This window comes from Etheostoma spectabile, chromosome 13, assembly GCF_008692095.1.
Source record: "Etheostoma spectabile isolate EspeVRDwgs_2016 chromosome 13, UIUC_Espe_1.0, whole genome shotgun sequence".
NCBI lineage: Eukaryota > Metazoa > Chordata > Actinopteri > Perciformes > Percidae > Etheostoma > Etheostoma spectabile.
In genome coordinates this window covers 28,374,519-28,383,860 of record NC_045745.1, presented here as the reverse complement: position 1 = coordinate 28,383,860, position 9,342 = coordinate 28,374,519, and the positions used below count along the sequence as shown (strand labels likewise).

At 43.1% G+C, this 9,342-nt stretch overlaps 2 protein-coding genes across 4 annotated transcripts in view; both read left to right on the top strand.

Moving 5' to 3' along the window:
- Positions 1-1,308, top strand: part of LOC116700938 (uncharacterized) — a 4,752-nt gene extending 3,444 nt beyond the window's left edge. Inside the window, exon 2 of one of the 2 annotated variants that reach the window (XM_032534412.1) lies at positions 162-1,308. In XM_032534412.1, coding sequence (XP_032390303.1) covers positions 207-959 — 753 coding nt within the window. In that variant the 5' untranslated portion in view covers positions 162-206 and the 3' untranslated portion in view covers positions 960-1,308. The remainder of the gene's footprint in view (positions 1-161) is intronic. The other variant, XM_032534411.1, reaches the window with a different exon arrangement.
- A 1,206-nt stretch (positions 1,309-2,514) lies between these two features.
- On the top strand, positions 2,515-6,225 carry LOC116700925 (oligodendrocyte-myelin glycoprotein). Of its 2 annotated transcripts, none has more exons than XM_032534386.1 (2): positions 2,515-2,823; positions 3,641-6,225. In XM_032534386.1, exons 1-2 carry the CDS (start codon positions 2,816-2,818, stop codon positions 5,058-5,060), a joined length of 1,428 nt encoding a protein of 475 aa, XP_032390277.1. In that variant the 5' UTR covers positions 2,515-2,815; the 3' UTR covers positions 5,061-6,225. The 2 variants fall into 2 exon arrangements, with proteins under 2 accessions (XP_032390277.1, XP_032390276.1); XM_032534385.1 differs by having other exon boundaries at positions 3,638-6,225.
- Positions 6,226-9,342: the final 3,117 nt, after the last annotated feature.

Here is a 9,342-nt window from a genome sequence, read left to right as displayed (position 1 = left end):
GACGACCTGAGAGGTCTGGGTGGTTCATAGTGCAAGACATTAAAAAGTACAGTATAGATAAGGAAGATTTGCAGTCCCAAGTCATAGAATTGATATTTTCTAATTTTACTCTATCTGGGATTCTACCTAATTCTCCTCAATGTATTACATTTGTATTCCAGATCTTTGAAACCAAACTGCTGTTCCATATCTTCTCAGATTCCAATATGAAGGGCCTCTTCTTCCTGTGTGCACTATTGTGTGGAGCTCAAACATCATCAGAGACTGCTACTACTTATGATTATGCGGTTAATACTTTTGAGCTCTCCATTTCTTCAGCTTTTTCAGCAACACTGTCCACAGATGAAACCACCAATGTTGCCAGCACCACGCCTGATGCCACCACACCGTCACCGGAATCCAAAAGTCAGAGCACGTCACGTTCACCTGACACAGAGTCACCCACCATACCTATTTTTAACTTTAGCAAGAAATGTATTCCAGAGTTGATGGTGTCCGGCGGCCTGATCATAGCCTGTGCCATTCTGCTGGTTTGCATTGTGGCGTTGACATGGAAGGTGTGCCAATTGAGCAGGCACGTCAAGATGCTGAGCAGCAACGCTGACCTGATCAGCACCAATGATTACTGGATGGGAACTGCCAAGAAGAACAAAGAGACCGAAGCCGAAGAGACCACTGTGTTAATGTCTGACATCAATCCAACAATGGAGGAGATGGGTAATGGTACCACCAAGGAAGAAGGAGGGAAGGCAAAGGAGGATGGACAAACAGAACAGGAGGACAAAAAGGAGGTGGGAGACACAAGTGCCAAGAGTGAGGACGCTTCGGCCACACCTGTAACCGTTGATGAAAAGGCAGCCTCCTCAAAGCCACAAGAGGAGCCCATTGATGCCCAGTCCACCAACGCAGTAGCAGCCTCCTCCTCTGAGGGCACAGAGGAACCAAAGGATGGGGTGTAGAGTTGTGTGTGTATGCCAAAGAGTTTCCTGAGCACCTGGCTTCACTTCCCCATATGTTTTTTTACTACCCCTTTTACAGTAAATTAATGGTACTTCTTTAGCAGCTTTTGCTTTACAGTAATTGCCACAACTTTGTGTCAAACTGGGCACTGAGCATTTCTGGCTGAAAACAGCTGGTTTATCCTGTATTTCACAATTATTTGTGTATATTGGAATTTATTAATATTATCATACACTTCTGTGCACGAATATCTGTGTCTTAACTTACCCTTGTGGTGTACATACATTTATTACGTTTTTATGATGGATATGACAACAACCAGAGGAATAAAAAGATAACGTGACCTCAGTCTTGTATTTATTGCTATGCAGCCATTTCCCATTTAGTTGTGGCTGCATATCGTGTGTGTGTGTGTGTGTGTGTGTGTGTGTGTGTGTGTGTGGGTGTGTGTGTGTGTGTGTGTTTGTGTGTGTGTGAGAGAGAGAGAGAGAGAGAGAGGTTGATTAGCAAGCAGAGAATGTGCCTCCTCTAGGCAGTGCCACTCAACTCAGAAAGAACGCTCTCTTTCACCTCAGCCAGAGCTGACAAAGCCAAACAAAAAACCTTTTCAAAAACCCAATATGTGCTTGTTTCCGCCGTCTTTTCCAGATAATCGTTCATCTCCTTACTTGTGACGTCATGGTGGATGTGCACCCTTCATTAAAAGTCTGAATACTTTGTCCCCTCTCTTTGCTTCAAGTCCAGCTCAACTCTAATAGCAAGGAGGTGGAAACACTTTGCAGTAGCTCTGGGTGTTGTGCAAGTTTAAAAATGGGATGAACTAATGTCAAATCCAACATGTACAGCTATGTACTGGAAGTATACGCCGGCATGAGAGGAAAGCACAGAGAGAGTCAAGTGAGGAATTAATGAGCACATTTCAAAAGAGGTACTTTGTACCATTTACATGACAAGTGAACAAAGACAAGTAGAAAATGAACACAAGGGAACAATGATTCTCAACTGCTGTGGTTACATGAATCAAAATTATATTTATTATTCATTATTTTGTTAAATTTGCCACATTTAACCCTGATCACAGTCTGTATCTCTGTCCCTTAGAACCCAAGGTAAATGATGTGTGGCAGAAGTGCAGCAATGCAGCTGCAGAATGGAGAGTTGCTTGTATTGCTGATGACAGGTAGGAAGCTGCAGTGAACTAGAGTACCCTGCAATAAATCTTAAATGTGGCAGTGTCTAAATTTACACAGGGAAAATAACAACCAATTACAGCACACTGCTTCTTTGTAAGAGAATGCTTTAGAGAGGGATAATTGATTTAGGTGATAACTGACAACAATTTAATTTATTTTGAGTACAAACAGGACTGCAACCAGTTAATTAATCTAACCACGACAATAGTTGTCGCTTTAAATAGAGAAGTAAATCCTGAAAGCTGCCAGGTAAGGGATTGAGGAGTTTTCTTTGTAGCAACCTTGTGTGCAGAGACCCCTCCATTATGCTGCTCCACTCCCCCCCAACCTCCCCACCCCACCCCCCCTCCCAACACCCCACCTCTCCCAGCTCACTCTTCCACAGCACAGAGTAAATCCAGAGCCGGCAGTGCCTGATTGCGCTAACCCAAAGATCCATACAGGCAATAGCAAACTCTCGGCTCTTCAAAGAGGACAAAAGGACCAGGTCAAACCTCAAAAAGCCCCGCACTGGACAAGTGAGCAAGGGTCAAGTTCTATGAGTGGAATTCAGGCATAGAAAAAAAATTCACCATCAGCAGAACAGCAGCTGGTCCCGGGCTTGAAAGCAGGACAGGGAAGAGCGACAAAAAGGAGCAGAGAAAAGTGACTGGAATGATAAGATGAGAAGGTGAGTTATGGATACATTTATAGACTCTTTTCTACACACACATTCTGCCACACCCTGGCTCACATTCTGCAGTTTCAGCAGTGTAGAGATCCTGGCCGTGTCTTTGCCTGCCTTTGCACCAGCTGATGCATGAGTTCTCTGTGGAGTCGTTAATACAACCCATCTATTGAGCTAGTTCTCGTCCTCTGGGAGCACGGGACTGACTGCTCTGACAACCACTGATGACTGAACACGCAAACTGATGCCAGGCAGAATGACTACAGGGATTTCTCATCCTTTATGATAAATGATATTCTTGAATAGACTCGAAAAATCCCCTTGCACGATCAGGTCCATTTCAACCTGCTACTGATTATGCATATTTAAAGTACAGTGTGAACATTTCTCAAAAGGACACTGACTGCTACAACGTTTCTAAAAAACATTCCGGCTTGGTTAGGGGAGACTGTTTGGCATGTGATGCCAAAGTGAGTATCCTATAGCAATGCAGTGATGTGCAGCAAATGTTGAGCAGTCTGTTTGGGTATTTGCAGTATGCATGTGCCTAAGGTGTGTGTGTGTGTGTGTGTGTGTGTGTGTGTGTGTGTGTGTGTGTGTGTGTGTGTGTGTGTGTGTGTGTGTGTGTGTGTGAAACGATGGAACAAGTTTTATTCAGCTCACCCCTCTGCAGTCACTGTGTTTCTTCAGATAGCAACATTCCCTGAATTCACTTTCCAAGTACACTGCAGGCATCATTTCAGAGTATGCCTCAAGGAGTTAAAGAGGATGCTCTGCCCTAACATTCTCCTGTCCTGTCTCCCTATCTTTCTTTCAGCAGGCATGTTCTGCTGAAGCTCTCCCCTAATGAGGCCCTTTTGGAACTCCTGCTTGTGTTGTTGCTGGGGTTGCATGTCCTGGCCGTGTGCCCCTCCATGTGCTCGTGCGGCCGCAGCCACAGGGAGGTAGACTGCTCATGCAGGGGTTTGAGGCAGTTGCCCGATGGCCTGCAGCACAACATGCGCTCCCTCAACTTGTCCCACAACCGATTTCACAACCTGGACAACCAGCTCACTGCGTACACCCATCTCCGCATCCTCGATTTGTCTCATAACCGGCTGGGCCACCTGCCCGCCGGCTTGCCTCGATCCCTCTGGCAGCTCTACGCCGCCTCCAACCGCCTCCAGTTGCTGGACAAGAATGACACGGTCAACCAGTGGAACCTGCGACTGCTTGATCTCTCCGACAACAAGCTGGAGCGCGCCATCTTCATCAACAACACACTGATCAATCTGTGCACGCTCAACCTAAGCCACAATCAATTCTGGACTTTGCCCACCAACATGCCAGTGTACCTGGAGAATATTGACCTGTCCCACAACTTGCTTGTGAAGGTGCTGCCAGGGTCTCTGGACCGTCTCCTCAGAGTAACTCACTTCTATCTGCATGCTAACCACTTTTCCACTCTGCCAGATGGAGTGCTGGACAAGATGACATCAATTAGAGTCATCACTCTGGGCGACAACCCTTGGGACTGCCACCTTTATGCCGACATCACCTACTTACTCGCCTGGACTCAGCACACCCCTGCCCGCGTCCTGGGCTGTCCCTGCCACACCCAGCCTGTCTGTGGAGGGGTGCACCCTGGCAAGGCTGGAGGGTGGCACTTTGCTTCCTACAACCTACCCCCTCTTGCAGCGAGTGCACAGTACCTGAGCTCCATGCCCCCTGACACCAGTGTGACAGGGTGGTGGTACTCAGTTTCTGCCCTGCAAAGCACCCCCCACACCCCCAAAGAAACCTTGAACACACAGCATGTCCCTTTCCCAGCCACACCCATGAGCATCTCCACCCTGCGACCCAGACGCACGGGCACACACCTAACTATTAATCACCTCTCTGCATCTGCTAGCCCAGCTGCCGCAGAGCACATGCTCCGCACTGATTCCCATCTCATCTCTGGCACAAAGCAAGGCTCATCCATTGGCACTGACACGTTCTCTTTTTCTGACACGAGCTTCATTACTGAAACATCCATTAGGGCTGACATGACGGTGGCCACAGAGAGTTTCTTTACAACAGAGAGCCCCTCCATCCAAACAAAGAAGACAACCACTCTTCGCACCAGGAGTGTGAGGAGGAAGAATCAGTCCCTTCCTAGCGGCATCAGCAACAGAAGCCCGACTCTTGCTGTCTGCTCCTCGCTCCCTTTCCTACACGGGCTGGGCCTTCTGTCTGTCATTCTGCAACAAGTCCTCTGAAAGACAAAACCATGCATTCACAGCACAAACAAATAGGGCACACACACAAAACTGTTGACTGTTGTAGTACTGTCATGATTGCATATTACCATCTATTTTAGCAAAAGGCCATTTACAACACAAACGCGTCATGACATCTTTAACCATTCCTGCTATTCTGAACATGCTATGATGTTACTTTTATGATGATTAGTTAAAACACAATGCATCATCTTTTCTAAAAACATTTTTACAAGCCTCCACTTGAATAAAAAAAAACAACGTTGTAATGAGTATGGCTAAGCACATGATGGCACTATACATCCAGGTACTAGTTTAATATGAACGCAGCCTCGTTCTCATCTGCACCTAAAGTCTACCCATTTCAATTCTGTCCAGTACCCATAATAATCTAAAAATGATTCTGCATGTTTTATTTTCCCCATTTATTCTGCAACTATTGGCAGGATCTAGCTTTTGTTGCTTTGGTCATGTTGTGGCCAAGTATTTTTTTATTTATTTCAATGCATTGGCTTTCAAAAAGGTATTACACTCTAATATCTAAATCTTAATTTATTTATATTCTTTTGCCTTTTTGCACAGGTGTCCTTGATGCCTGCCTACTTGTTTCACTTAACAAACTATATCACTTACCAGATGAGGACATGGTGTATGTAAGAAACTGGTCATGACAGGAAAAAAACAGAGTTCTGTGGAGTGGAGGGGAAACGAATGGACAATGTTGCATCACTATCTTTAACAAAGTCTCAGTGCCAAGTACTGCTTCTGTATTTTGATCACATCTTAAACTTAAGTGTCCTTCATGATTCAGTGACGCTCGTGAAAATGATCTGCATGGTGATTGAACGTTCCAGGAATGCTAACTTACTGCTATATTGCCGCAGAGCATAAAAGCACAGACATTCTCAGCTTATTTATATGAAATGTTAAGATATTCCAATCTCGAATGCATTAAGAGTAGATAACAGTGATGTGCCAGCCTATGGGTTTGTACGTTTTAGATATACCTTTAGCATATGGTACTGAAAGGTGACAAAAGGGTAGAAAGGGCAGCACAGCAAGCTGCATTTGACAGTTTAAGAAGAATACAGTGCCAGCCGGGGAATCACTTTCTCACGCAATTTCTGTATGGTCAAATAAAACTGATGAGATATGTACACCTTTTGATGATGTTTTGAAACAGTTTTACCCTACATTTTTCTTTATCCTACTCTGATGGATTTTTAAACAGTGTTTTCACTAATAGCTTCTCAGTGGAGAGTGGTCAACATCTACATATCCCACGCATCTTTGACACAGGTGTCAGCCATATTTTCTATGGTGTCAGCCTTAAGGCTGAAGTTCAAAATGTAAAAAACAAGGTTAAAAAAATCCAACTCATTAAACAGTGACCTATTCAGCTATAACTGGCAGGCATATATTTGTTTTGAAGTGTATTTATTGAGGGAAGAATCAGCCATCTTTACTACAACGTTTTCATTACCAAGCAGCGTTTTGACACAAAAGCAGCACAACTGGTGCTGCGTTCACGTGGTGTCGGACACATTGTAAAACCTCGGTTTTCCGAGTTGGAAAATGCACGTGAACGCCTGCACATATTTTAGTGTAACTTTTTGCCAAAATATAATTTTTTAATATGGTATCACCGTTAGCTAGTGTCCATGTAGAGTGACTAATTATAATAGTTATTTATTAACGTTAGTACAGTGTTTAACCCTCAATAACAAGTCTACATTAGCTGAAGATATTTTTTAACGTGAGATACCCCACCGTAACTAAGCAGTAGCCTACTTATTCACGCTTTAGTAGTTACGACACATTGAAGAAGACTTTTAGTTTTAATAAAAGCCGCATTTATGAGTTACATTGATGGTCGTTTGATGGGCAGCGTGTGGATATGTGTGCAGGGCAGGCTCTGTTCAGTTTTTTTTGTTATGGTTGCAAATTATCAACTTCCCGACTTGGGAACACACCAAAGTCAGGACAACAACTTCCGATACCGGAAACTCGGATCATCCAAGTTGCACTTGAAAACGCCATGTTCTCCATGAACGTCTGACAACGCATATCACACCACCTTTCGTATACATTGGGCATGCAAAAGCCGTTGTAAACAGAAAGCAACTTGTCTAATATTACCCTAGATGTATAAATTGAAAATACAGAAAATACTTTGGGAAAATGACAACAATGGCAACAAGTAATACCTACAACAAGGTGGAACTGTCACTGAAAGGTATGGCCTGCCTAACGATAAGACTGATTGACCTGTATCATCGTTTCCAAAGGTCTTCGTTTCTTCCCTTTCCAGACTACAAACACAACCCTGGAGTTTTCGAAACCAAAACGAGGGCAGCTGCGTTTCCAGATGCCTCCATTTTAGGGGCTCGAAAGCGGCGCAGTATTTTTGACGTGAGGCCTTATCTTAGTAAAAGATATTCGTTTTTAAACCAAAACGTAGTAGTGTAGATGTAGCCTAAGCAACACTCATTCCAGATAGACCTGGCTTCACAGTTAATCACTGCTGCAAATCACCTTGAAAAAACACATTTTTATCTGTGGGTCATTGAGCAATAAATCTGACATATCATTTCTAAAAAAGAAATGTAAGATCAGTACATTGCATGTGTTGTGGAACAGAGAACAGCCCAGAAGTGCATGCTCTTTAACAATGTCTTGAAGAGAAGTGAAAAAATCTCACATAGATCTGTGAAGGTATAAGTGATGAAATGCCAGTCGGGCCATGAATTATAACTGGACAGCTAACTGAGTAAAGAAATGCATTGAAATTGAAACTAAAATACATTCCTTTCTGTGAAAAATTCTTACTTGACACAGAAAAATGCTAACTGGATAAATAGATATAATTCTTAAGATTTACTGAATACACTCACTGTAATAGAAGTCACACAGAGTGAACTTCTGAAAATAACTGATCATTGAATCTGCGCACCAGCCTTCGTTCTGAACACTCGAACACCTGCGGAATAAATTCTGTGTATTTATAGCTTAGAAAGCCAAAACAGAAAGTTACTTGTGGTTGGTGCTCTTTAAGCACGATTCAAGTCTCAAAAGACAGTGAACTTTCATTTCTCCCGTCAAGTCCCAGTTTCTCCTTTAACTTGCATAATGATTTAATCACTTATAAATTATTATTTTTATTGAGTTTAATCCAACTAATCCTCTAAATTATTACATTTCTGCCAGTAGAAAGCACTATTAACCTGCCAGCCAGCTACTTTCATCTGTTGACCTTGTTTATGGGACATGTGAAGTGATTCATTTTGCACCATTTGGGTTTTATTGATTTGTTGTTGTGGTTCATATTTGCCCAAAAACAGATGTTTGCCAGGAAGAAATGTTAGAGTTACTAGAAATTCGTTTTGGTTTATATCGGTTTTAATTGTCAAGCTGAAGACAAACAACATAACCACTAAATGAATTGTTCTTTTTAGTTTCCATAATTGCAGCATTAATACTTTCTAATCCTTGACAAATACATGATATATTTTATTTACTTTGTGGCTCCCTTCTTTTAGCTGTCCCTTCTTTAAAACATCTCTTCAAAGTGCTATAGGTGCCAGTGAGCTGGCTTGCTAGCCAATTATTTCCTCTGTAGACTACACAAAGTAATGTCAGATTTCTCTTCTGGCTTCTCCTAATAACTGACAAGGTGTAGAAGGCTAGGATCATTTACTGCTGCAATGCCTTGCTTCTTCATCTCTCCACCCGGGCTTGTTTTGAGAGAGCTGCCTTCTTTCTCTCAGCCACACTCAAAATAAGACTCCTCACTCTCAGTGTGCTTCATGTACCCAGTAACCCCACTGCCCTCTTGTGTCTCTCTCGTACGTTCCCATAAGTCCCCATCAGCTTTATACATTTCAAGAACATATAGCATATTACATTCCGATTGCAGGCAATCTTTGTGGGTGTTACTTTTATGCATCTTTGTGTGTGTGCGTTGCTTTTTGAAGAGCACTGCTTACAAAGCTGGCTCACCACCAAGCTATTTGAGTTAGATTGGAACTGAACCTTTTTTTCGGAGACTGTATACAGAAATAACAGGGAGTCTAGAAAACAGGCCAGTATTTTGTCTTTAACAGGCAGTGGAAGTCACGCAGTCTATCCCTTCAATTGAAAGAGGCCATAAGGCCACTGTAGGTGGTGAACCTGAGTGTGATTTTAGTCTCACCACTCCTAAAAGGAACACAAGAGACGTGTCACTTCGAACCACCTCCGTGAATACACACGTAGACAAAGGCACAATTATGACATCAGCTCC